This window comes from Ovis canadensis, chromosome 2 (genome assembly GCF_042477335.2).
Source record: "Ovis canadensis isolate MfBH-ARS-UI-01 breed Bighorn chromosome 2, ARS-UI_OviCan_v2, whole genome shotgun sequence".
Classification (NCBI taxonomy): domain Eukaryota; kingdom Metazoa; phylum Chordata; class Mammalia; order Artiodactyla; family Bovidae; genus Ovis; species Ovis canadensis.
The window spans coordinates 105,699,978-105,727,370 of NC_091246.1; the positions used below are offsets into that span (position 1 = coordinate 105,699,978).

Here is a 27,393-nt window from a genome sequence, read left to right on the forward strand (position 1 = left end):
GGTGCTAGTGGTAGAGAACCTGCCTGCCAGTGTAGGAGAAATAAGACACTCAGGTTCGATCCCTGGGTCGAGAAGATGCCCTGGAGGAGGGCGTGGCAACCCACTCCAGTAGTCTTGTTGGAGAATCCCATGGACAGAGCAGCCTAGCGGGCTACAGTCCATAGGGTCGCAAAGAGTGGGACATGCCTGAAGTGACTTAACATGCACGCGTGCACTCACAGTTTCTAAATGAAGAGGCAGAGGCTCAGCAAAGCCAGTCCTCATGACAAGTCACAAAGCTCACTGACGGAGCTGGGAGGAGGTGCTCAGCTCTTTAGGTAGAGCTGGAGTGTGGGGCATGGGACTCGTTTTGTGCCCATGACCTAGGAGAAGCTAAGCTAAGTCACTTCAGTCGTGTCCGACTCTGTGTGACCCCATAGACAGCAGCCCACCAGGCGCCCCTGTCCCTGGGATTCTCCAGGCAAGAACACTGGAGTGGGTTCCATTTCCGTCTCCTAGGAGAAGGTTCATGATATATTTAGTGTTTGTTAATTTTTTCCTACTGAGGAAGAAATGGGATAATAACTCCTCACCTGGCCACACATTTACAGTTTCCAAGATTCACTTACAGGTTACGTTTGTTGGACCCATACAGCCAGCCCCAACGTGTCGGGGGTGGCAGTTTGGTTGAATCCAGAAGAGTTTTAATGAGCTATTCCGTGTCCCAGCTTGGCTCCCAGGGTCTCCTCAGGCTCCTAGTGGAGTGTTTTCCATTAATGACACTTGGTCACTGAGGTCACCAGCTGCCCCTACTTGGCACGAGATCTGATTCCTTCTCACTGTTTGCTCTGCTCTGCTTGCAAGTGGTTAATGTTTACGTCCTTCTGTTTCTTCACGCTCAGCTGTGTTGTTCAGCCAGTGCTTGGAGCCCAAACTGATTTAGAAAGACCAACTGTGAGATTCCAGAGGGACTTTCCTGCTGGTTATGCAAATAAACGTTAACACCCTCACTTTTCCCTCTTCAGGCTTAGAATCGAGTGCATTGCAGAAAAATTAGGGACTCCACCAATAAGCATTTCATTGCTCTACTTTCTCCCTTTCATTGCTTGATGTGCTTCTCCAGATCTCTTTTATCCAGACTTCATAGATGAGTAAAATCAGGATAGGAAGTCTTGCTTGGGGATCAGCAAAGTATTTAATGACCATCACCACCAAAGTATTTAACAGCCAGTTCATAGCATCCAGTTCATCTGTTTACTTCTCAGTGCTTGGGCATCACAACCCAGATGCATTGCCAATCAGACTACTCTAGTAGAGCCAAATTAATGATGGCAGGCTCGCCAGAGGGTGACTGTTCATTCATTCACTTATTTGGAAGCTGGGCTAGGTGCTGCCTAAGCCCTTCTGAAGGAGATGGGGGTCCAATTTGTCTGAAAGATAGTGCCAGCTCACATCACTGCTTTATTTAACATGGTCTTCTGGGAGTTTGGCTTGAAGCACTTCTTTTTGGGGTTTCCTGTAATTTGAAGATAGATCTCTTTGAAAGCTAGGAAGCCTATGGCTCAGATGTGAACCCAGAAACTGGCCTCGTTGGATCTTCAATCTGAAAATATCCTTTAAAGTTGGAGAATTTCAGTTTTGACCAGGTGTCTGCAAGTCTCTGCGAGATGTGGTGGGCAGGGATGCCTGATGGGAGAAAGGGGCTATTTTTCTATGGCAAATAGATTTGGTCAAGAGTCTGAGAACAATTTAGGGTTGGAAAATCAGCTGAAAGAGCGGTGATAGTAAGGCACCTGACTAATTTCCTTGGACAAGGCCACCTTGGTGGAGCCACCTGCCACCCTCTGAGCTTGGAGGTGTTCACCTCTGCCTAGAAGGAAGGAAACCGCTTCCGGTGGGGATGGTGTCCTGGTCACTCCCCTTGTTGGAGAGTGGAACACTGGAAGGGGCTGGGAATTCTGTTTCCTCCACTGCCTTGGTCCTGAGGGCACCTGATCATGTGAGCAGCCCATCCTATGTCTCGCCTGCAAGACATATTTTGTTATGACTCCTGAATAGAAATCCACTATTTCACTTAATAGTCAAAGAAATAGTGTTTGTTCCAGGGCTTCAAGGAAAAGCAGCAGTGCTGGCCCTATTCCCACCTCCTCTGCAGACCACACAGGAGTTTTCCAAGGGGACTCCACACCTTAAATCCTAAACTGAGTCCTCAGTGAAGAGGTAACTTCACTGCAATCAAACCGAATCCATATAGAATCAAGTTTTATGAGCCCCTGAAGAAACCTGAGAAAAATGTGCAGAGCTAAGAGGCTCTTTCCCCCACCGCTAGGATTTCTTCAATTGTGTTAAAATACACAAAGGATAAAACCTGAGCGTCTAAACCATTGTGAAGTGTGCAGTTCAGTGGCATTAAAAACTTTTACATTGCTGTGTGACCATCACCACCAACTCTCTTCAGAATTCTTTCCATCTTGCAAACTTGGAGCTCCATCTCCATTAATTAATAACTGCCCATTTCCCCTCCCTTAGCCCCTGGCAACTACCATTCTGTGGATTTGACTATCTGGTCACCTCGAGTTAAGTGGAATCAGTACATTATTTACTGTTTTCTGACTGTCATATTTCATTCATTCGAGATTCACTCACGTTGTAGCACGAGTCAGATTTCCTTTCTAAAGCTGATGTATATTCCACTGCGTGTATAGCTCACATGTGGCGTATCCGCTCATCCATGGATGAATGGGTGTCTGGGCTGCTTCCAGCTCTTGGCTCTTGTGAATACCGCTGCTATGAACACAGGTGCAGCAGGCTCTGAGTCCCTGCTTTTGCTTCTTTTGGGCGGAAACTAAGAAGTGGAATTGCTGGATCATGTAGTCATCGTATGTTTAAGCTTTTGAGGAATCGCCATACTGTTCTCCTCAACGTTTTACTGCAGTGCTTGTTTTTATTCCTGCCAGTCCAGAGGCAGGAGTAGTCAGTTCCTCTTTTAACTCTCCAGGAAATCACTAATGACCCATGAGACTCGGACAAAGAGACCTCACAGCAAACCACTTACGCACGCAGATTCTTCTGTTTCCTGCGTTTCCTTGGCCGCCACCCTCCTCGATTCTCCCTTTCTATCCCCCGACCCTGGAGCCTTACCACTCATCACACCCCCTCATCTCATCAAAGACAACTGGAGAAATCTCCCTCCTCCTCTTGCAGATGTTGTTGTAAAGTTGCTAAGTGGTATCTGACTCTTTGGTGACCCCCATGGACGGTAGCTCACCAGGCTGCTCTGTCCTTTAGATTGTCCAGGCAAGAATACTGGAGTGGGTTGCCATTTCCTCCTTCAGGGGATCTTCCCAACCCCGGGGTCAAACTTGAGTGTCCTGGGTTGGCAATTGGATTCTTTACACTTGAGCCACCTGGGAAGCTCTTCCTCTTGCAAAGCAACTTAATTACCACTTTAGTTAAATCTTCCCTCCCTTGGAGTTTCACCTTTCACCTTAAGAAACAACCAATCTCTCCAAATAAGATCATCTATACCATTTTTCTAAATTCCACAAAACATCCAGATACCAAGGAGGAAGGGAGGCCAGGATGAACTGGGAGATTGGGATCTATACACTACTGATATATGCATAAAATAGATAATAAGGACCTACTGTATTTCACAGGGAACTCTACTCAACACTCTGTAATGACCTATATAGGGAAAGAATTTCTAAAAGAGTGGGTATATGTAAATATACAGCTCGTTCACTTTGCTGTATGCCTGAAACTAACACAACATTGTAAAGCAACTCTACTCCAATAGAAATTAATTTTAAAAAATCCCCTTTCAATCAGTTTGACTTAAGATAGTCAGTGGTAGCTTCTGTTGCCTGAGACCAAGTTCTGTGACTGGTACAATAAGTTTTTCCTGCCCTCAAAAGAAAGAGAGAAAGAAACAGGCTCTCCTAAGAGCCATTCTTATCTGACTCAGAGACTCTAACGTGTGTTGCCTGCAGCCAAGCACTCAGAGCAGCACAACTATTGCAACAGGGCCTGGGCCAGTGGCCACCCAGCCCCCCCTCCCCGCTTTGGTGGGTGTGCTTTCTCACCCCGTGGGAACACACCCTTTCACTATGCCCTAATTATAGGATTTCTGGAGTTACAGGCTGCGCCTCTGAGAATCCTGTAAATATCGTTATCCCACAGAGGCCACAGGCCACCCTGGGAGGGGGAACTACAAATCACATGTCCTACAGCTGAGCCTTTGCCAGGGCAAGCATTAAGCCCGCATGGATGGTGGAGTCACTGGGACCAGGTTTTAGGGCCAGCGTCTCTGTCTTTTTAATAAAGGCTCAAAACTGGAAGGCCCTGTCCAATCTCCATATTCCAAACCTAGAAGGACCTAGATGGTGGAATTCTTGCCTTTATTTGACTAGCATTGCTGGAGAAGGCAATGGCACCCCACTCCAGCACTCTTGCCTGGAAAATCCCATGGACGGAGGAGCCTGGTGGGCTGCAGTCCATGGGGCTGCAAAGAGTCGGACACGACTGAGCGACTTCTTTCACTTTTCATTTTCATGCATTGGAGAAGGAAATGGCAACCCACTCCAGTGAGTCAGTTGCCATTTCCTCCTCCAGGGGATCTTCCCGACCCAGGGACCGAACCCAAGTCTCCTGCATCTTCTGCAATGGCAGGCGGATTCTTGACCACTGAGCCACCTGGGAAGCCCAGCCTAACAGCTACAATTAATCTTTGCTTGATGCTGAAGAGAGACTGGGTATAAAGCTCAAGCCATTCTCTCAGACACATGCTCCCTTCTCTATGGGACTTAATGCTGGAAACTTGGGAACAGTTTTTGTAACCTGTCTCGTGATTTAACTAAAGGTCCAGTACTGTTTTAATCAGCATTGTTCAGACACACACTTAGAAGCCTGGACAAAACATGACTCTGTATTTGATCTTGGCCTCTCAGAAAGAGCCAGAATCATGCTGTGAGGAAAGAAAGCAAGGCTTGTCACTGAAGTGTGCTGCTGGTCGGCAATCTCAGATGCTGGGAAAAATTAAAAAATTTTTTTCAGACACCCCTAGAAACCAAACTGTGTTTGTGAATTGATTTCCAGGAGATGCTGTCAACTCGGGGAGAGGGTGGAACATGTTTCTCAGCCTCCTCTTACCCTGCAGCCCCCCGCCTTGGGGCTGGGGCGGGTACAGGCTGGATGCCAGGTCCCCTGATGTCGCTGGCAGGGGGTGAGGGTGGGGGCAGGTACCACAGCTCCCATCCTGTGTCTGGGGGGGTTCCTCCAAGGTGCTCTCCTGATCCCCCTGGAGCCATTGTCTGCTGGGAGGGGAAGTCAGAGCAGAGCCTCGCAGCTGGGACAGAGAGCAGGAGCTGCTTCAGGCCCTACCAGGGACTCTCCGTCACCAGTGGTGAGTCATACCCTACACACTCTATGATAAGGTCTTTGATTTTCAAACTTGGAAGGTCCCAGGCCAAATTACCAGTTACACAGGTGAGGCTGACCTTTGAGAAGAATGTGGTGATGCATTCTGCTGGCCTCCTGGTCTGTACCCAGAGCCTCTGGCTTCTAGTCTGCTCTGATCTGAATCTTTGTGTCCACCCCTCCCCATATGTTGAAACCCTAATGCCCAACGTGCTGGTGTTAGGAGGTGGGCCTGTGGGAGGGGGTGAGGTCGTGCGGGGTGTGGACCCCTCATGAAGGCTTTGTTGGTCTTTAGTCGCTCGGTTGTGTCTGACTCTTCACGACCCCATGGGCTGTAGCCTACCAGGCTCTTCTGTCCATGAGATTTTCCAGGCAAGAAAACTGGAGTGGGTTGCCATTTCCTTCTCCAGGGGGTCTTCCCGACCCAGGGATCAAACTCACGTCTTTCATTGGCAGGTGGATTCTTTACCACTGAGCCATCAGGGAAGCCCCATGATGGGGCTGTCCTTATCAAAGAACAAAGATTTACTGTTCTTATCAAAGAGACCCTAGAGAGTCCCCTTGCCCCTTCCATCGTGTGAGGACATAGTGAGAAGTCTTTAACTCAGAAAAGGACCCTCTCCTGACCATGCTGGGACCCTGATCCCAGACTTCTAGCCTCTGGAACCGTGATAACTGACTATCTGTGGCTTAGCAATTCCACCTGCAGCGGCCGGAATGGACACAGACAGTTCCTGTCCAGCCCAAAAGGAGATGAGGGGCTCTGGCAGGTGATGTGACCCCCTCTGCTCGTCCCTTTCCCCTACCTCATAAGAATACATCCTGCGCAAGAGGGAGCCCTGGAAACCGTACGCCCAAGAAAGGAATTCTGTTTTCAAAAGTGAGAGGGGAGAGAGGGGCACTGCTGCCAGGCACAGGTGAGCACGCCCACACTCACCTCTCACCTGCACCAGCCGCCTCTCTGCCTCCCTCCCGCTCTCTGCACTCAGCCCTTCAGTCAAGAGGCCAGCGGGCAGGTTTCTCCCCTTCTGCAAACCCTTCAAAGGTACAACCAGCCCTCTTGGCTCCCTCGCTCTCTCCTTGCTCGGGCCCCCATTCTCAGCCCCTGGCCCTTTGAAGCAGCCATGCTGGGCCTGTGTCCCCTCTTTCAGAACCAACCCTTCCCATGCCAACAGCCTCAGGCCCAGCTCAGCCCTTGTCCCCTAACCGTGAAGGGTGAGAGAGACTCCCACGCTGGACTCCTCCTGCCACAGAACCTCTACACGGCACTGGCTACCTCCCCATGCTCAACCCCTCAGTTGTGTCCCACACTTTGTGATCCCCCGGACTGTAGCCGCCAGGGTCCTCTGTCCACGGAATTCTCCAGGCAAGAATAGTGGAGTAGGTAGTCATGCCCTCCTCCAGGGGATCTTCCCAACCCAGGAATCGAACCCTTGTCTCCAGCACTGTAGGTGGATTCTTTACTGCTGAGCCACCAGGGAAACATCTTTATCAATTCTTTCAGTTCAGTTCAGTTCAATTCAGTCGCTCAGTCGTGTCTGACTCTGCGACCCCATGAATCACAGCATGCCAGGCCTCCCTGTCCATCACCAACTCCCGGAGTTCATTCATATTCATGTGCATCAAGTCGGTGATGGCATCCAGCCATCTCATCTTCTGTTGTCCCCTTCTCCTCCTGCCCCCAATCCCTCCCAGCATCAGAGTCTTTTCCAATGAGTCAACTCTTCGCATGAGGTGGCCAAAGCATTGGAGTTTCAGCCTCAACATCAGTCCTTCCAATGAACACCCAGGACTGGTCTCCTTTAGGATGGACTGGTTGGATCTCCTTGCAGTCCAAGGGACTCTCAAGAGTCTCCTCCAACACCACAGTTCAAAAGCATCAGTTCTTCTGCATTTAGCTTTCTTTAGAGTCCAACTCTCACATCCATACATGACCACTGGAAAAACCATAGCCTTGACTAGATGGACCTTTGTTGGCAAAGTAACATCTCTGCTTTTTAATATGCTATCTAGGTTGGTCATAACTTTCCTTCCAAGGAGTAAGCGTCTTTTAATTTCATGGCTGCAGTCACCATCTGCAGTGATTTTGGAGCCCAAAAAAATAAAGTCTGACACTGTTTCCACTGTTTCCCCATCTAGTTCCCATGAAGTGATGGGACCGAATGCCATGATCTTCGTTTTCTGAATGTTGAGCTTTAAGCCAACTTTTTCACTCTCCTCTTTCACTTTCATCAGGAGGCTTTTTAGTTCCTCACTTTCTGCCATAAGAGTGGTGTCATCTGCATATCTGAGGTTATTGATCAATTCTTTATTTGATCAAATCTGGCAGTGTGTGGCCAGATTAACAGGACAGCCTTCCTCCTGCAGGAACAATACGCAGAAAGCCCAGCTACGTGGAGGAGCCGTGAGTAAACGTACACTAGGGCTAGAAACCCTTGTGCATCATACCTCGTCTCAGCCAGCACCCAGCCTGGACGGCTCTGAGCAACTAATTATTCTCACCATGCTCCAGGCATGGCTCCCCCCATCCCTGCTTTAGGGTTGTTACCAGACATTGCTTATAACAGGGGTCCCATTCTGAGATCAGAAGAATTTTAAATGCAGGCTTTTTGACAACTCCTGGCCCCACTGACTTGAACATCTGATGTGAGCACTGGTACCCAGTACCCAGGGAAGAGATCTGGGTCCAAAGCCTGGAGATGCGGGTCTTGGCTTAGTCACACCCCTGTGTAAGACCTTGGAGAAGTTACTTAAACTCTCTGACCCTCAGGCTCATCATCGTTCTGAGCCTCAGTCTTCTCATAAAATGGGAAGAGCGAATACCTCCAATTCTTCTCACTTAGATACTGCATGTAAAAGTGCTTTGGGGACCATAAGATGCTTCCTAGGTGGGCAGGGTTAATGTGGGTATCATCTTCATGCCTCTCACCTCCATCCGCATCAGAAGATGCTCAGTGAGCCTGAATTGTCTTTCGGCCATTATCATTCAGTGGCAATGGATAACACTGGCCTCAGAGGGCAGTGTGTGGACACCCTTGTCACATGCTTGTCAAGCGGGCAGCACAGGCAAGAGAAGGTTAACCTGGAGAAGCTGGACCTGAGCTGTGGGCACAGAACTCCTGACACAGCAGGCCTTACAGTTATTAAAACCTGGCAGGTTTCTTTTCCTTTTTCTAACAACCATAAACACCTTTTTGGCGGGAGGCTTTGTCTGTGGGGATCAAACACCTGCATGAGGCTTAGAGAAAAATATCTGTTGATGCTCAGGGGTTCTTGCCACAAAGACAAGCACTTAGGAAGCTGGGATTTTTTTATTATTATTTTTATTTTTTGGGTTTTAGTTTTGGCTCTGCACAGGCCAAGGAGACGATTTCTCCCTTTCCTTTATCCTTCAAGCTGGCAAGGGGAATGTTTTAGGATTGAAGACAGAAGGCAGAAGGGACCATCTCTTTTCCTCTTGGGCTGTGGACTCTGGGGTCAGAGGTTCGCGATGCTCTGAATTCCAGGCTTAGCTAGAGGGCTGAGTCCCACAGCTTCAGGGCCATGCCCTTTTTAGCTGACCCCTTCCTGAAGCATTGCCCACCCCCTCCCTGCCCCCATCACCAACTCCAGGCTCCTTGGCCACCTAGTGAGGCTACTCTGGAGGTGGGAACCTGGAGGCTGTGACCTCTAGCAGCGGGAGCAACCCGGATCAAGCCGAGTCACAGAGGGTCATTTCACCCGGCTCCAAGTCTGTCTTCCAAGAGAGCGAACCTGGGGAGTCAGGGGGCCGAAGCTGCCCAGTACAGAGCTGGCAGCACTGTCTGCCATGGCTGGGTGGCAACACCTCTCCTGGACACTCGGGGAACCAAAGGTCAGGTCTTGCTGGCTGGAGAGATAGTGCCAGCAGGGTTTTAAGTATTCCCACCATCCTTCCACCCACAGTGAGTGACTCTGAAGGGAAACCCACTGCTTGTAAGTCCCTGGGGCTGTCAGGAGTGCCTGAACTTGCCCTGCAGTCAAAGCTGAGAGGGAGGGCAGACCCTGCTGGCGCTGCTAGGATCCTCTCTGGCCTTGGAAACAAACCAGCATTCAAGCAGTCACTCTACCTTTGAACGGGCCTCCTAGGAGGCAGGAGTGGACCACCCATCCTTACAGACCCAGCTTCACCTGCCTCTAGGAGGGTCAGCAATTGACAACAAGCACCTCACTCATTCCCTGGGTCAGGAAGATCCCCTGGAGGAGGAAATGGCAACCCACTCCAGTATGATTGCCTGGAAAATCCCATGGACAGAGGAACTTGGCAGGCTATAGTCCACGGGGTCCCAAAGAGTCAGACACGCCTGAGCACGCACACACCTCACTCGCTGCATCAACTGTCCCAGGATAAGACAGAGACCTGTTCAGGGCACAAACCCACAACTGAGCCCAAACTCCTAAGCAACTGAGTTTGGCATCGTGGAGGGCAAACAGCCACACGGCTGACTGAATTGCAGATTTTTAATTGGTTTCCTTGGCCACATCAAGAGAAAAGACCTATTTGCAAGTGAGCCTGACAAATTGCCAGAGAGAGTCCACCCAGGTATAGAGAAAACTTGACTCTGGGCTTAAAATAAAACAAAGGTTATTGAAACCAATTTTGAAATGAGTATTTTTTTTAATGGGTAATTTTTAATGACACCTTCAACAAGTTAATAGATGACAAATTAAGAAAACAATGACATGAAGTCTGGTGTTTGAGACTTAAAACTAGAGAATGGGCATGTTGATCAAACGTTCAACTCTGTTTTCAGGCCAAGCAAAGGATTTTATAGGTGGCCTTTGTTAGTGTTTAATCTTAGAAGCAAGCAGAGTTGCATATTTCAGTTGGCCTGCCTGCCCATCTGCATTAGGGCTGCTCTGGCCTCAGGCTCACGGTCTTCTGAACAAACTCAGCTTGTAGACCACTCAGCATGGGATGCTGTGACTTTAACTCGGGAAGCCCAAGCCTGAAAGGTAGATGCGGCGGGGACAGGGCTTTGGGCACAAGCCTGGGGGTCCTGGGACTTCCCTCTGAGGTCCTGTCTTGGTTCTCTGACCCCAGTCTTGCCTGCTTTTCAGTCCTAGATTCTCAAAGTGTGGTCCGTGGACCAGCAGTACAGCACTGTCTTGGAGCTTGTTGGAAATTCAGAATCATGGATTTCCTTCCTGTAGGATCAGAATCTTCATTTTAACAGGATCAGAATCCTCCCATTAGAGTTGGAGAGTCTCTGCTTTGAGAGTTTCTCTACCTGCCACCTGAAGAGGCCTGCCCGATGACAGGGCCCTGTGGGGGGACCCCCCTCACCCACGGCCTCTCTCCCCAAAGCTCTGCTGTCGCTGGTAAAGGCTGAGTTCACCACTTACTAGTCATATAATTCTGGGCAGGTCGTCTGACTCCTATGAGCCTCAGTTTACTCATCTGTATAATGGAGACAATAATAGCGATTGCACAGATCTGCTCTAGGATTCAAAGGGACCACAGTGTAAGGGCTGGACTCTCGCCGATTTTGTTTCTCCCGCTGCCCCACCCTACACGTTCTGTTGACGGCCTGCCGACATCTCTTGGGAACTGACATTTTTAGGAGCCACAGAACAAAACTGCCTTTGGAAGACATCATATAGTGCAGTGGTTAAGAAGAGCCAAACGACACAGTTCTGCCCGCCTTCTCGTGAGCTGAGCACCACACTGATGGAGTCTGCCATGGGCATGGGCAGAAAAAGAGTTGAGCTGCTGGTCCCAGCTCCCAATGCACGCCCAGTGCTCACACTTACTCCACCTGGGTGCCCTCTCATCCCGTGTGTCAGTTGCTCAGTCGTGTCAGACTCTTTGCAACCCTGTGGACTGTAGCCCACCAGGCTCCTCTGTCCATGGGCTTCTCCAGGCAAGAATACTGGAGTGGGTTGCCGTTCCCTTCTCCGGGGGATCTTTCCGACCCAGAGATCTAATCCAGGTCTCCTGCATTGCATGCAGGCGGATTTTTACATTCTGAGCCACCAGAGAAGCCTTGGTTTCTTGGCCATTTCTAGTCTCCGAGGCTCAGCCCAAAGGCTTCAGCCCCACCAGGCCTGATCAGCCATGTCACCCCAGGCATCTCCCTATTCACCCCTCAATGTGCACTGCTGGGCTGAGCCCAAGCTACACAGCCCCACTGCCCAGCACAGCGCCGTGGGGAGAGTGGCTGCCGAATAAAGGATCACAAGGGCGGATGGCAGGATGACAGGGTTTCAGACAGGAGGAGGCACAGTCACAGTCCAGGAAGGAGTACAAGAGACTCTTCTGCCAGACCCGACTTCACCTGGCTCTAGGAGGATCAGCAACTGACAGCAAGCACCTCACTCGCTCCTTGGACCGCTCAGCTCTTGGACCATTCAGTGTGGAATGCTGTGGCTTCGGGGTGGCATCAGGAAGGCTGGGGACACCTTCAGAACACGGGCTCACGCTCTCTGTAAGTACTGTGGTTGGGGGCTGATGGACACACGGACCACATGGACCTACATAATAATGAGGCCCACCCTTGTCTGAATAGGAAGATGTGAAATTAGCAGGGGAAGACAGAGACAGAGAAAGGCTTGGACAGCCACTTACTTACCAGCTCCTTCCTGAGCCAGGCTATAGCTTCGTCGATGCTCTCAAAGCCCTCCAGCTTGCCAGTGGGCGGTGGCCCGTCCGGGTTCGCCCTCCCATTAGGTGGGGGATGCGGCCTGAGTGCCCTCGTTCTCAGGAGCGAGGGTTCCTCCTCCGCAGAGCCCCGCGGCTCGGCCGCCGGCCTTGGGAAGGACCACGTCTGCTCCTCCAGCCTGGCCTGCCACTCCAGGTAGGAAGGCCTGCGGGTCTCCAGCCTCAGTTTCTCCGTGAGGGCCTTCAGGCTCCGGAGGTGGTCATCTGGAGGTGGGGTTGTTCCTGCCGGCCCTTCTTCCCCACCAGCCACTTCTTCTACTTGGATCTGGGGCACAGACATTCTAGAACCTGCCCGGACAGCCAGACATGAGAGGTGGTGGAAGGTGCCGTGGGATTCTTGGTGGGCAGCAAGATCGGGTCCTGCTCTGGAAGGGTCTCATCCAGCGGGGGCCGAGGCTCCCAAGGGCATCGCTAGGAAGGGCACGGCTCCTGGAGTCTAGAGGGGGCAGAGGGGACCCGCACAGTGTCCACTGGAGCAGCTGCCGACGTTCAGGGCTTAAGAGGCTTCCTGGAGTGCTGTGGGCGCCATGCTTTGCAAGAGGCAGGAACAGACAAGCATTAGCAGGAATCTTTGGGGGTTGCTTTGCCAAGAAGATCTATCAGTGCTGGAGGGGCAGGCAGATCAGACTCCAGTGGGGATGCAGGATGGACCCGGTCCCCTTCGCAGGAAGGGCAGGCGGCGGGAGGCTGCTGACTGGTGTGGGACCTGCAGGAAGGATTGGAATGATGTCAGTGCTGACCCCTCCCTTGGACGCAGTCTCAGGAGGGGACGCGGAGGCTCAGAGAGGCTTAGTACCTGAAGTCGATGCAGTAAAGTTGGACTTTGTACAGTGTCTTACCATTTAGGAAATGGTTCCACCCCTATTATCTCATTTAATCCTCCCTGTAAGTCTATAATTACTTATTTTTGTCTCCATGTTATGCATGAGGAGTCAGAGTCTCCAGAGGTTACATGGCTCACCCAAGAGCTCCCAGTGATTAGTAAGGACGCAGGCTCAGGTCTCTTTGAGCTAAGGCTGCCAGCGGGAGGGAAAGGGTAGTCCCCAGGCAGACTCAGGTGAGCCTTGGGTCCAGAGACCCCTGACTCCGCCCCACCCTGCCCACTACAGCCCCTTCCTAGGCTCCGGTTCCTCAGGGCGAGTCCTACTGCACACCCTCAGCTTCTTTCTCCAAGGACAACACCTTACCTCACCTCAGCAGAGCAGGAAGCAAGAAACCTGCAGAGAAAGAGCAGGCTGCACTCAGGTGGATTGTTAAATGGAGCGAGGCCATGACTCACCTTCTGCAAAGATGGTTCTCACGTTCACCTAATATGCCCACACAGCAGCACCTCCCGGGCTGGGGCTGCAGTTCTCTGATCTGACTCGGCCTTCCCACCCCCGTGGAGGAGGTGAGAGCCAGGCCCTTGTCCCATCACAGGCAGGCAGGGAAGTAACTGAGCCAGAATCAGGCCCTGGGCTCCCAGCCTCCGTGTCCCACAGGGTCTAGGCAGGTGGAGGTGGGCCATCAGAGTGGGAGAGCTTTCATTTGGGCAGAGAAGAAGAGTCCTTGGTTTTCAGGGTGAGTTTTGAAAATTTGTGTGAGGGCATGAGGTTGGGCAAAAGACTGAACGGGGAACAACGTCCAAGATAAAGCTTACATGGGGGACAAAAAAACAACAAGAAGACATCTGCAGCCCGGAGGGGACACTCGGTATTGAAAAGGTGGGGAATGAAGAGATTTGTATTGACCTGGATGCGCCTAAGGAGAAAAACTGGAACCAAGAATTGTGATTGTGTGTCTAGGGTGATGGGAACCAGGCAAGGGGCGATGGAGTGAGGGCTGGGCCACTCGGGAGGCCGTGGGCTCATCTCCTGCCTGGGCTTGGAGTTATTCAAGAGCTGAGCCTGCTGCCTCTCTGGACGGTTCCTGCAACCTCTTCCTGAGATCGCATCTGACCAGAGGGATGTACTGCACCTGGCTCCAGGAATGAAAAGAAATCTTCCCCCCGCTGATGGCAGAGAAACCTAGCTCTCAGCTCCAGTCACACAGATGAGAATCCCCTGAGGAACCTCCACAACATGAGTCCCAGGCCTGGCCCAGGGGTACTGACTCAGTTAGTCTGTAGCCAGACTCAGGCATCAGCATATTTTAAAGTTCCCCACGTGATCTGAGAGGACCGGGGCTGAGAACCATTAGGTGTTGGCACAGAGGCATGAGACTTGGAGTCAGATCGCTTAGCTGTAGGTGCTGCCAGGCTTGCTGAGCCTCAGGTTCCTCATCTGCAAAATGGAGAGTGACAAGACCAGCCCCCTAGGTTTGGGACACTGGCAGAACTAAGGCTTGTGTGGACTTTCTGTAGGTGTAGCACACCCTGCAAATGGGGGGTATTCTCATGGGGGCCTTCTATGCAGCCTCCCTGTCATCTAGGCTTCTCAAGAATCTCTCCAAATCTAAAGACCCATTAGCCTCTGTCTGGGGCCCCTCCCTGGAGAAGGCAATGGCACCCCACTCCACTACTCTTGCCTGGAAAATCCCATGGATGGAGGAGCCTAGTAGGTTGCAGTCCATGGGGTTGCTAAGAGTCGAACACGACTGAGCGACTTCACTTTCACTTTTCACTTTCCTGCATTAGAGAAGGAAATGGCAACCCACTCCAGTGTTCTTGCCTGGAGAATCCCAGGGCCGGGGGAGCCTGGTGGGCTGCCGTCTATGAGGCTGCACAGAGTCAGACATGACTGGAGCGACTTAGCAGCAGCAGCAAGGGCCCCTCCCAGGCACCGTCCACCTCTTTGCTGGGGTGCCAGATTCTGGCTGGAGTGTGCCCAGGGTGGTTTTACCCTGCAGGCATCCTCCACTGACAGAGGAGTGCTGGCGATTTACAGCAAAGCCTTTTAAGGAGATGAGCCCTGAGATCTGTGAGCAGAAGAAGCTACCGGGACGTCTGTCTGCCTCCCTTTCTGCCGGCTGCACCCTCCCTGCAGAGGGAGGACCTGATAGGAGGCGTGCTCCTTCTCGGGGGAAACAGCTCTGACCACTCTCGTGTGTAGCTGCCTCCTGGGGGTGGGGAGCTTATTTTAATCAGCAGTTTCTGCATCAGTTCCAAGACGGTGTCAGGACGACTTGGCGGTATCAGCAGGCGCGCCTGTGGGAGTCAGCCCGTGCTGATCCCTGATCCGCTGAGCGTGAGCGCACGAGGCTCCCCTGCTGTGTCTGTCTGCTCCCCCAAACCTCATGGCTGCCCTGAGGAGCAGGTGAAAGAAGCGAAAGTGAAAGCCACTCAGTCATGTCTGGCTCTGCGATCCCAGGGACTATACAGTCCATGGAATTTTCCAGGGAAAATACTGGAGTGGGTAGCCTTTCCCTTCTCCAGGGGATCTTCCCAACTCAGGGATCGAACCCAGGTCTCCCACACTGCAGGCAGATTCTTTACCAGCTGAGCCACAGGGGGAGTGAGGAGCAGGTGGTATCGCCCTATTTCAAGAATGGGAAGATCGAGCTCAGGAAGGCTGAGGGACTTGGGTCAGCCTCCTCCAGGGGGCATAGGCATTGGCGTCAGTCCCCCACGGGCCCAGTTCTGTGATCTTCGGCATGTGGCTTCAGACCACTCCGTGCTTCTGTCTTCTCCTGACAAATGGGGAGAATCAGGACTCCTTATGTAGTTTGCTGGGCTTGGTGCAAAATGTAAAAGGGCACCTTGTTACCACGTACTAACAAGGTTGGGGACTTCCTTGAAGGTCCAGTGGTTAAGAATCCACCTTGCAATGCAGAGAATACGGGTTCAATCCCTGGTAAGGGAACTAAGATCCCACGTGCCGCAGAGCAACTAAACCAGAGCCACTACTACCGAGCCCGCAAGCCACAACTAGAGAGTCCACACACCGCAGTGAAAGGTCCCACATGCTACAACTAAGACCTGAGGGGCAGCCTAAAAAAAAAGTACTAAGATTTTCAAGACAGGAACAGCAGAGCGTGATCCCAAGGACAGGGCCCTGTGGGGCTGCCCAGGTCCCTTGCTCATGAAGCTGGCCCCGAGGGAAATGCTATCAACTTTGTAGGTCATTGTGAAAACTAGGCAAGGTGACAAATATCAAGCCCTTAACAGTGCCTGGTCTACAGTAAGCCTGAGACGAAGTGGCATTCTTTGGGGACTTGGCAAAGAGAGCCCCAGCAGAGAAGCCAGAGAAGGCTGCCAGATCCAGGACCCGGGACGTCCAGAAAAACAAGGCTGGACGGTAATCCCACCAGGCCTGGGCACGCCCCGCCAGGCAGCCACTGAGCTGCAGGAGAACCTGAAGTTCCTGAAGCAGAAGACAAGCCCTGGGGCGATCAGCTCCTGTAGTGGTGACGTGTCAGCACCTGGGACCCACACCACACACAAGCACTGCTGTTCAAACACGCTCCTGGCTCGCTCTGGGCGCCTGGTGGCTGCTACAAAGGACGCCGTGCCAGCCATGAGCTAATGCCCCGGCTGCTGGGGAAGTCAGGTGGGTGCAGCCCAGTCATGCGGTCAACATCTCATCCCAAGATGACCTAATCTATCCTCCTGGACAACTTCCAAACCCGCTTCCTAGATGGGCTCTCAGAGCAGGAAGGATGCTGAAGACCCATTCTCTCTCATCTCTCTCTCTCTCATGGGACACTTGTTCTCTCTCTCTCTTTTTTTTTTTTAATACTTTTTATTTATTTTGCTGTGCTGGGTCTTAGTTGCGGCATGTGGGATCTAGTTCCCTGACCAGGGATTGAACCCAGGCCCCCTACATTGGGAGTGTCCTAACCACTGGACCACCAGGGAAGTATTCCCCCCCACCCCCCATTGCCCCGTGTTTTCCTAAGAAAGTCTCAGTCACTCTCTCCAGCACTCTGGATCCCCAGGCTCCAATCTACTGCTTCTAGTCTGGGGTTCTCCACTAGAAGGGACTCATTTCTTCTCCGTGATACACAAACCTCTCCAACACTGAATCCCAGGCCCCCGCACGGCCATTGTGACTTTGCACAAGCTGTTTCCCTCAGCCCAGAACGCCCTTTGCTCCCTTCCACATCTCAGTTCTCAGGAATGTTCCCCCTTCAAGTCTTCCTCGACTTGCCCATGCTGCACGTGCCCCCGCAATGCCACGAGACCACATCGGGGAAACAATTATGTCATCACAGCAAGATTAGGTCACATCTCCTCGGAGCAGCTCAAGCCAGGCATTGTTCTAAGAGCTTCGCATGCACGAACATGTCCAGTCCTCACAATACCCGCACGAGGCATGCATTATCACCGTCTCCATGACCGAGGTGAGGAGACCAAAGCCCTGAGAGGTAGAGTAGCCAGCCCCAGGTCACAGAACCAACTAAAAAGGCGGGAACTGAACCCCTGTGGTCTGGCTCCAGGTTGGCTCCAAACAGTGGGCTCGGTGTCCCTCTTAGACCACAGCACTTCTACCAGGAACTTTCTCCACGGTCTCTTCCACTGGACTCTGAGCCTCATGAGGGCTGACTCTTGGAAATGAGGAGGACAAACACTTCATTTGGGGAGCCAAGGCATATAACTGAGGGCTAAGCAGTGTCATAAAATAAGATGAAGACCAAAAGACTCTCCCCCCATTTCTACGTGTCCCTTAGATGGGACGGTGCCACCTCCAGTTGAGGCTGGATGACTTCTGTCCACTCAAAGAAGCTTTTACTGAGTCCATTTGCAGGGACTTCCCTGGTGGTCCATTGGCTAGGACTTTGCCCTCCCAACACAGGGGGCCCAGGTTCAAACCCTGGGAGGAACTAGATCCCACATGCCTCAACTAAGAGGGAGTGCAGCCAAATAAATAAACATTTAGGAAGAAAAAAAAAAAGACTCCACCTGCATCCACAGTTGATTGTTTGCTAATTTACAACCTACTATGGGTAATGCTTGATGAGGATGCAATAAGAATTTTCCATACGGGTAAATTTACACTTCTGCTGCTCCTTCTAGCAGAAGTGCCACCCGTGGGTCCCCGTGCCTCAGCTGACAAGCTCTGGTGTTCACTGGGGGGATACCCGCAGCACAGGCTCTCCTGCACACGCGTCTGAGGCTGGCCCTGGCCTCCAGCAGCAGAGAACTGGGAAACATGCAGGGTCCCCTTAAGGCGCCCCATCCTAGCCAGATCTGCCTTGCTGAGGAAAGTCAGATCCTGTGAGGGCCCCAGCCGCAGCGTAGCCGGTTCTTCGCTGTGGAAACGTCCCTGCAGAAGACAGACCCAGCTGCGGGGCCCACTCCCGGGGCCGCACCTCTGGCTCTGGGTCCACTGCTGTGCCTTCCACCGCCTCTGCTCATCCACCTTCTCCTGAGTCAGGCTGGACCCGCCAGTCCCTAAAAGAGAGCCTCCCTGTGGCTGTGTTTTCTGTGTCCTGAGGCCTAAAATACCTATCAGAGGGGCTCAGGCCCAGGGCGGAGGGGCCACCTAAGCAGGAGGAGAGCGGCAGCACCCATTCTGGCCTTAGCCAGGCCAGGCCCGCCGGCCACCTCCCAGCAGGGCTACAGAGCCCCACCTTCCGCCCACAGGTATGCCCCGAGAGCAGGTCAGAGGCTGCCGGGTCTGAAGACAAAGGGACCCCCGCTTCCCGCTGCAGGGCCGTCCTCTGGGAGGGGGCGATCCCTCTCCAGTGGGAGCTGGGAGACTTGGGTCTCGGCCCCTCTTTTGAAAATGAAGTGGCTGCAGTGTCTGTCCTGCAGCCACCCGCAGGGCTGAAAGGACAGAGTCGGGGGAAAGCGCTCTGTAGTCTGCACTTCACAGTATGAACTTCCAAGGTGGCTGAGGCCATGACTCACAGCCGAATCTTTTTCTTTCCTCTTCTAAAGCAGCGAATCCCTCTTTGTTCCAGGTGAGTGACAGGTCAGTAGGTGTGGGGCACAGAGGTGGAGTTGTGATGAGGCTGGCTTTTCAGTATGGGGTTTCGTCATAAAACCCTGATGCTTATTTTAAATGGAGAGCCCAGGGCTGGGCCTCAGGACTGACCTCCGGTGGCCGATGGAGGCTGGGAAACCCCATCTGTGCTCTGTAGACTCGTGGGAGCCCTAACAACCGGGGTGAGAGGCTGGGGGACACAGCCCTGTGCCCCATGGAGCGACCCACAGTCTCCAGGGCACTTCCAGGAGCTGCCAGAGAGCGTGTTTTCTCGCCTCCTCTGAGGTTGCCATGGAGACCGAGGCAGGAGGGGACACTGCTGGTTTGGCCCTGCACAGATCTTCTTTCCCAGCTCATCTCTATTCCTGGTCTTGGTCAAAGCTGGTGTTGGGAGCACCTGAGATGGGGAAGACATGGTGCAGAGACAGGACCCTGGGTACCAACTGTGGGTGCACGGTGGGGGCGCATGAATTGGGACATTGTGTGTGTGTGTGTCTATGCATTTGTGTGTGCACGTGCGCATGTGTGTGGTGGGGTGGGCTTTATTGCGGTTGTGCTCTGGATGTGCACAGTGGGGGAGGCTGGTGAGGACAGTGGGGTGGTACCTGGGTTCCTCCCATCCACCCATGATGTGCTCCTCAGGGGCCGCAAGCTGCCACCAGGAGAACCCTTCACTCACTTCCAGAAAGCCACCCCTTGGCTGCCTAGATCCCTCCTCCTGCCCCAAACCACCGTGAGACTCCAGCCATTTCCTCTAAGACTCTGAGACTGTGCCCCCCGCCCTCATGCCTTGCTCTATCAACTGACTTCTCCCCGATCTCACACCACCACTCAGATGCCACCTCCACAGACACCAGCTCTGACCAGCCCACTGGGATGTCCCTGCTTCCTTGTTCCTTGTAGCTCTTCCCACTCACATAACTAGGATATCACACAGTGATCAATGTGTCACCCATGGGAACGTAAGCTCGAGCGCAGGGACCTCATCTTGTTCACCACTGTGATCCTAGCGCTCAGAACCGTGCCAAGCACACAGTAGGTGCTCAATAAACTCAATGAACAAGTGAAGAAGTGATGATAGGATGAATGAAAGAAGGAAGACTTTCTGACAGTCGGTTTTATCCTTTGTCCATCACTGGCCCTTGAGGGACGCCCTTCTCTTCGCTGGGTCTAGAGCTCTGCTTGGAAGCTCATCTGAGGGCTAGTCTCCTCTCCAAAGTCCTCTAGGAAACCCCACCTTCCAAGCCACCCTCTGAATGCTCCCAGCACTGTCACTCGCGCTGTACCCAAGGCCTGTGTGACCTTGAACCGTGAGAGCGTCTAGGCTCCCTGACCACCGTCTAGCTCCTTGATGGGAAGGACCTTCCTTTCTCTTTTGTGTTCCGAGTTCTGCAAATAGCGGGTGTTCACTAAACGCTGAGGATGGTGGTGCTGTGAACCAGTGAACAAATTCACACCTCCAGATGGTTTCCTGCCCAGTAGAAGACCCCCTGCAAGTTCAAGGTCAGAATGTTTCTAGTGAGTCTGAGTGGGGAGGGCAGAGATGGTTTAGGAAGCTGGTCTCAACTTGATGTTTAAGCCTTTCCATGTAGCCTCATGTTTGAATTTGACAAGTCTCTGCTGCTGCTGCTGCTGCTGCTGCTGCTAGGTCGCTTCAGTCATGTCCGACTCCGTGCGACTCCATAGATGGCAGTGCACCAGGCTCCCCGTCCCTGGGATTCTCCAGGCAAGAGCACTGGAGTGGGCTGCCATTGCCTTCTCCCGACAAGTCTCTGAGCCTAGTTCAGACACCGTCTCACTCTGCTCCGCGGTCCTCTCGCCCAGCGGACGGGTGGAAGGAGGCTGGGGGTGCTACATTCCTCACTCCCTCGCCGCCTGCTCCAGGGGTCCCAGGGCTGCTGCTGGGGGAGGGGAGTGGGTCCCCCACTTTGGTCAGGGCCAGCCTGGGTGGGAGAGAGGCGTCCCTGCCCTGGGAGTCTGCTCCAAGAACCCCATCTCCACCCCCACCAACTCGAGTGACTGTGGTGACTCACTTCCCCTTAGGGTTTCGCTTCTCCCCTCTGAAATGCACGGTCTGGGGGCAATGGCCTTGACCCTTGTTCCCTGCCAATAAGTGCAGAGTCTAGACCACAGCACCCCATGGGGTTGTCACCTTGTCACGAAGTCGCACTCACAGGGGGCAGGGACAGAGGAACCCACTCTCCCGCGCTCTCCCAGGCGTTTCTCCCAGTGAAGCTTGGTTTGCAAGTGCTGTGCTAATGGCTGCACCTCAGGTTATCACTCAGAGCTCCCTTGTCCACACCTGAAATCACAGGGGCCATCACAAGCACTGGGAAATCACACTGCAGTTTACAAACGTCTCCCCATACTCACTCGATGACCTGGGGTGGAAAGACCTTCCTGAGAACATAACAGAGAAGCCACAAACCAGAGATGTTGCAAGACTTGCCTGGGGTCACACAGCTCCGTTCGGGGAGCTGGCTGGGCTTGAACCTACATCTTCTGACTCCAAGTGGAGCTTCCAATGTCTGAAATACGGAGAAAGCTTGCTCTGTCTCGCTGGGACACTGTAAGCAGGCAAGGATCTATAAAAATACTTGTCAGGACTTCTGTGCTTTCAAAGAGCTCGGTCCACACTGAATAATTGATGGGCCTGCTCCCCGCCGCAGAGAGAGGCCACATAAGCCTCCCGCTGAGGCTGGGAATGGAGAGACCTTTCCTATCATTTTCCCCAGTGAAAGAGGTGGCCGAGAAAACCTCCGAAAAAGACTTGTGTCTCCCCCCGGGTTGGGAAGAGGTCCTGGCTCCCGGGAGCCGCAGATGTAATTTACTGCTGGGCTGAAAGGAGAGGAGGGGCCGCCGGGCCACACAGCATCCCCGCCACCGTGTCCCTTCCAAGGCTGCGAGGCCCTGGGAAAGGGCTGCTGGGCTCCGACAGGCGACAGGCGGGAGAAAAGTGCCTGAGAATCTGAGGGTCCCTCGGGGGGAGCGGGGGGATTAGCCATGGGAAACACAGAGTCCGAGGCGGAGGTTCTCCTCCATGAGAACCCTGACGAGGCAGAGATGTGCAGGAGGGGTGAGGCAACCCTTCGTTGCCCGGCCGACCGCTGCATGTGACCGCGGGGTTCTTCTGGCCAAAGGCCATGGCATCGGGGATTAGGGGGCAGAAAGCAGATGCAGAGTGGCCTTTACAGCAATTTGCAGAGATCAAAGTAGAAGGCTGTTTGAGCAGACACTCTAAGAACAGGGAACGTCTCACAGCTGAGGGTGCAGGAGCCGTGCATCCTCTCCCATGGGGTGTATCCACCCCACACCCAAGGGTCCCCTAGTTGGCATTTGTCTCAGCTCCCAGACAAGTCAGAGTTAGGACTATCTGAGTCCACAAGATAACGGGCTTCAACTTCAAATAAGCGGAAGCAACCAGGTCAGGCTCAAATGGGAAACTGTTGGGATGACTGGTTTTCTGTTTCCCTCTGCATCGAAAGTTCCAAAGCCTAATGGTTTGGCAAGGACTTCCTAGGAAGTTTCACTGGCTTCTTGCATAGTCTGTCTGGGCATGCTGACTTCTCAGGGGGGTGCAGGGCCCTCAGAGTTTTCCTGTGTTTGGGCAAGTCCTGTACTAAGGACGTGTGGGAGCTCTGTCTGCAGCTCCCCCAAAGCACAGCCCTGCACTCTCTGGGGCCCCGGGCAGAACAGAAAGTAGGATGTGTGACCTTGCTCCCCTTTGGTGTCAGCATGAGCTGAACACAGCCAGATGCTGAGCTGCCTGAATTCACACATCACAAAGGGCAGGAATCAGGAGTTGGAGAAAGAAATGGAGAAAGAGATGGAACAGGTTAGGGATGAGGCAGGGCTGGCTGTTGGTGGGTGTGGGTTGATGGCTAAGCCCTGACACTAATTCTCTGACCTTGGGATCATGATGGAATCAATTGCAAAGCCTTGCAAGGATCCAAAGTCTATATGTGAATTCTTAATTATGCCTCTAGTAAGACAGTCCCCTCCTACCCATGACAGTGCTTGGCTGAACACTCCTTGGCTACCAAACCACTGAAGTTAGCTCGCTCATTTCTGTGTGCCACAGAATTTGCAGAATATCACTCTACTGTCAGACCAGAACTCTGGGCTGCACAAATGGTCTGTTCTCTTCAGCAACTCTGATCAGACTCTGCACTCCTTGAGAACAGAGCTAGCATCTTACGCTTCCTTGGTGAGATGTCAATGATTGACCTTAAAATCCTTCACAGACATGAGATGTTCCATGTGGTATTGTGAGGCCAGCGGAAACCAGCTGCATTCAACAAGGGACATCCCAACCCCAGGCGGGAGCCTAGTGTAGGATTCCCTACTCCAGAAGGGGCTCTGGCAAATGCTTAAGTGTCTTTCTTACTGCTCAATACCAGACATTTGATAATTAACACAGTAAACATTAGAAATGCATTCTCGTTGGTGAAAACAGAGGTATTCAAGATATGCTGGCCAAATGAATTTTGACTCATGAAAGGGTAGGGAGAAAGAATCGGGCAAGACCTCGAGGGAGGTATGATTGGGCCTTCTAGAGAGATAGATGACTGTGAGTTGAACCAAGCTCACAGAACAGGCTGTCTGACCTCTGCTGGACCCATTTGTAAATAAACAAGTGTTCAAAAAATGCCTAGATGGGTGGCAGAATTCAGTCTGAGGCCTATTTCCATTCAGCCTGATAGTGAGGTTTGCTCTCAACTCATAGTTTTCAGTGGCTGCCGTCAAACAAGTAAACAAACAGCAACACAACAGAGCCTGAGAGTCTGGACCAAACCCGTAGGTCAGTAAAGCAATGTCCCCAGGTCGAGATACATGTAAATGTTCACGGGGGGACAGTGCGGCTGTAACTTGATGATGGACAAGGATGACGAGGGCCCGGTCAAGGACCCTGATCTAGAACCTTCCTATGTACTCCTCACCATGCACCACCCAGCTGGCCTCCCAGGGCTGAGTTGGCCAGCTCACACTCAGGCCCAGCTGGCTTCCTGGAATGAGGAAAGGCTGCTCAGCCTTCAGTGAGCCTGAGCTGCAGCTGCAGCGGAGGTCCCTGTCTGGGCCCATTATGTCCCTGGAAACCAGCTCTGAGTTGGGCCTTCCAGGTCCCCAGGGACAAGCCTGACGACAAAGCCTCTGGGAATGCATAAGCAGCTCCCACCTCTGAATCAGGATACCTGAGGGAATCTCTGGCTGTCCTGGGGAGACGGCTTTGAAGAAGTGGGGCTCAGTTTGTGCCTGGGAGGAGGTGAACCCCACCCCTCCCCAGGGCTGTGTGAAGGCTGCTGCTCAGGGGCCAGGAGTGAGGTGGCCCATGATGGTGGGGAGTTCACTGTCCCCCTACCCTCCTAGACGGTGTGCCCACAGGGAGAATAGCTCCTATGCTCTGCATTCCCTTCTTTAAGGAGCTTTTCATGGGCTAGGTTTTCATGGGGGTGGGGTGGGGTGGCTGTTGGGTGGCGTCAAGAGGACAAAAGATTGGTATGGGGCACTGCACACTGCTAACTTCTCTTGACAATTTCTCTGTTTTCCTCTTTTTTCCTGCCTCTCCAGAGAGAAGTATGGAGGGGTAAGGGAGACGGGCGCAGGGGAGGGGGCAGCGGTGGGCTTTCCTGCACCAGGGCAGCTGTCCTAACCATGCAGAAGCTGACATTTGCAGTCTTCCTAACTCACGTTGGCAACTTGACCCCCTGGGGCAGCTCAGACTCTGCAGGCTGATGACAAAGTTCCTTCTAACCACCTTGCCCACCTCCAGATCCTTCCGGGTCCACTCGCCCACTGCCCTCTGTTTAGTCCATGCGCACCCCCTTGAGCTCTGCTTCAGAATTTGCCTTCCCTTTCTTCTCGCCCAGGTCCAAATCCCAGAGTCCATGTGTGTGCTGAAAGTCATCTTGATTAAGCCTAGAAGATTTCCACTTCGTGTGTGAGAACTCCCTTCCCGCCTAGTCAGGAAACTGAGATCAGACTGCTCCAGCCGTCACTCATCTTCCACCTTTGCAAACAGCTCTGTGTCCCGGGCAAACAAAGAGCGACTTCTGGGGAAGACACAGCTCCCAGAAGGTTCTGGGAATTCCAGACACTCCTGTGGGGCCAAGGGAGTTTTCCATGAGCAAAATGTACCTACAGAGTGCCACCTGCATGCGTGAGGAGACTGATAAGCAGTTTCTTCCTCGCTGGGCTGGGGCTCAGTGGATCTCTCTCAGCGATACTTAGGCACTACCTGAATTTACTTCCCTGCCACAGTCCCTCTTGGAAAAAGGCCAAGCTGGTAGATATGGAGGTGGGACTGTTAATTTAGTGGAATCCCATGCATGTAACTGGGAGGATAAGACAGCAAGTACATGAGAAGTTGGGGGTCTTCGAGTGGGAAAAGAGGAAAAGGGGGTGAGGGAGGACCCTTTCCTCTCTTGGCTTCAGGGGAGTGGGATTGAAGCCAGCTAGGTGGAATGCAGAGCCTGGCTTCTCTCCTGGCTCCACGGGGCCCTTGAGACATTCCCAGGTCACAGGACAAGCCCCTCCACGCAGCCTGCTTTTCATCTGGTTTCTTCCCTCTCTGCTCAGATGTTCAAAGCCTTCCTTTGAGATCACTGTCTTAGGAGTCAGGCATGTGGGGCTGAATCTCTCTGCTCTTTCACCAGTCCCACGCGCTGCACCAAGTTACTGACTCTCTTGGAGACCCATCGGTAAAATGGGGGTATCACGTCTCCTCGAAGGGCGATCATGAGGATAAAATGGGCACTGGGTGTGCAGGGTTCTCAAGCCATGCCCGACTGGCAAATGCACTCAGGGAAGAAGAGCTGTCATCACTGTGCACTCTGAGTACAGCTCCTGGCTGCTTTGCCAAGCCCCTTAGAAACCCGCCAGCAGAAGCTCCCACCCCGCAGACATGGCTAGGCAGAGGCGCCCTGGCCATCTCTGCTCTCCCAGGACTTTGCCCAGCTCAGCATCCCGCCTGGAGGGCGGTGGCACTGTCTCTGGGGATCGGAAAGGAAGCTGCTTTAGAACCACGCCTCCCTTGGGCACTCTAGGGATTGCCCTGTTGGCGGGATCTAGCTCATTCCACCTGGGATTCACTGAGAACTGCTGGGAGCTGGTGGAAACAATCCAGAGAGCATGGCTGTGGGTTTGAGACAGTGGTCTAACAACCTGGAATCAACTCACCTTCCAAATCTTCTCAGGAGAAACAGGGAATGAGAAACAGATACAGGATTTTTTTAAAAAATGGGATTTTTTTAAAAAAAAAAGCAGAACAGTCAACGTGACTTGGTGCACAGACACCTGCCTCCTGGCCACAGGCTGTACAGACCTGCCCGCCTTCTCTCAGTGACCGGAGTCAGCCGCAGGGCTACTCATTCCCCCAGGCCCTCCTGGCTGCGCAGTTCCTGCTGACCGCGCTGACCTCAGCCCTTCAGAGCACTCTCAGGCCCAAGTGCCCTTGGGTCACTTCTCCTGAGTTAGCGATTGCATCCTTGGGACAGGAACACCCACATCACTGAGCCTGAAGTAGACAGAAGGGGCCAGGTGGGTTTGGAGGTGACCAGCGGTGAGGAGACCTGGAGAGACCGACTGGGGCTCTCCCTTTCATATCTCTAAGCTCAAATCTCCACCCAGATCTTATCCCTGGAAGAGGCCAGCTGGGACGTGAGAGATGGCCGTCCCACTTCCGCTGAGGGCAGTGAGCCCCCAGGAGAGGGTGAGGTAGGACCTCATCTCCTGCGGGCGGGTGCGGGGTGTCCACTCCAGGGTGCCCTGAGGTGGGTGCTCCCGCAGTCCCCGCTGCTCCCCTCTACTGCCAGTTCTGCGGACCTGCGGTGCCCCAAGAGCCCCCTCCCCTGGCGGCGCCGAAGGCAACAGACAAACCACCTCTAGACCGGCCCCCAGACCTGGGGTCACCCCCGCACAGCCGCGAACCCACCTTCCCGTGCGCTCCGAGGCCCCCTCCAGGGGTGTCACCAGGTCCTCGCCTTCTCCTTCCGAAGCGGGCTCCCGGCTCCTCCGCAGCCTCTGGCCCCGGCCTCCGGGCTGAGCCGGCTTCTGCCTCCCTTTCTCTCTTGCTACGGTGAATTCTCAGCACTATTCTTTTTTTTTTAAGGGACTTTTTTTTTTTTTTTTTTTTTTGCGTTGCGTCAGGGCGGTTGCCTGGCGACAGCGGAGCTATTCCGCCTCGAGTCCTTTCAGCCAAGATCCCCCTCCAGCTTCTCATTCAAGCCTCTCCTCCCCGGGCTCCGGGGCCCGGGGCGCGCCGGGTCCTAAAGCCCTTCTAGCTGCTCGTTCCCAGCCAGGACCTCAACCCGAGCAAGGGAGAGTAGAAGCAAACCGCACGCAATGGCCCAAACCCTAGACGAAACCAAACCCAAATAGACTTTAAAAAAAAGAAAGAAAGAAACCAAGGCGGTTTTCCTCCAAGCATGGCAACGTGGCTTTGCCACTGTCAGCAGTTTGCCTGCGTGGAGGGGG

The 27,393-nt window shown here is 53.1% G+C and overlaps 1 protein-coding gene across 2 annotated transcripts in view; it reads right to left on the reverse strand.

Moving 5' to 3' along the window:
* The window catches only part of FAM167A (family with sequence similarity 167 member A), a 31,450-nt gene extending 4,313 nt beyond the window's left edge, over nucleotides 1–27,137 (reverse strand). The window contains exons 1-2 of one of the 2 annotated variants that reach the window (XM_069574184.1): nucleotides 26,852–27,137; nucleotides 11,988–12,782 (exon numbers count right to left, since the gene is read on the reverse strand). In XM_069574184.1, the coding sequence (XP_069430285.1) occupies nucleotides 11,988–12,356 (369 nt within the window). In that variant the 5' untranslated portion in view covers nucleotides 12,357–12,782; nucleotides 26,852–27,137. Of the gene's footprint in view, nucleotides 1–11,987; nucleotides 12,783–13,263; nucleotides 13,358–26,851 lie in introns of those variants that run through there. The other variant, XM_069574185.1, reaches the window with a different exon arrangement.
* Nucleotides 27,138–27,393: the final 256 nt, after the last annotated feature.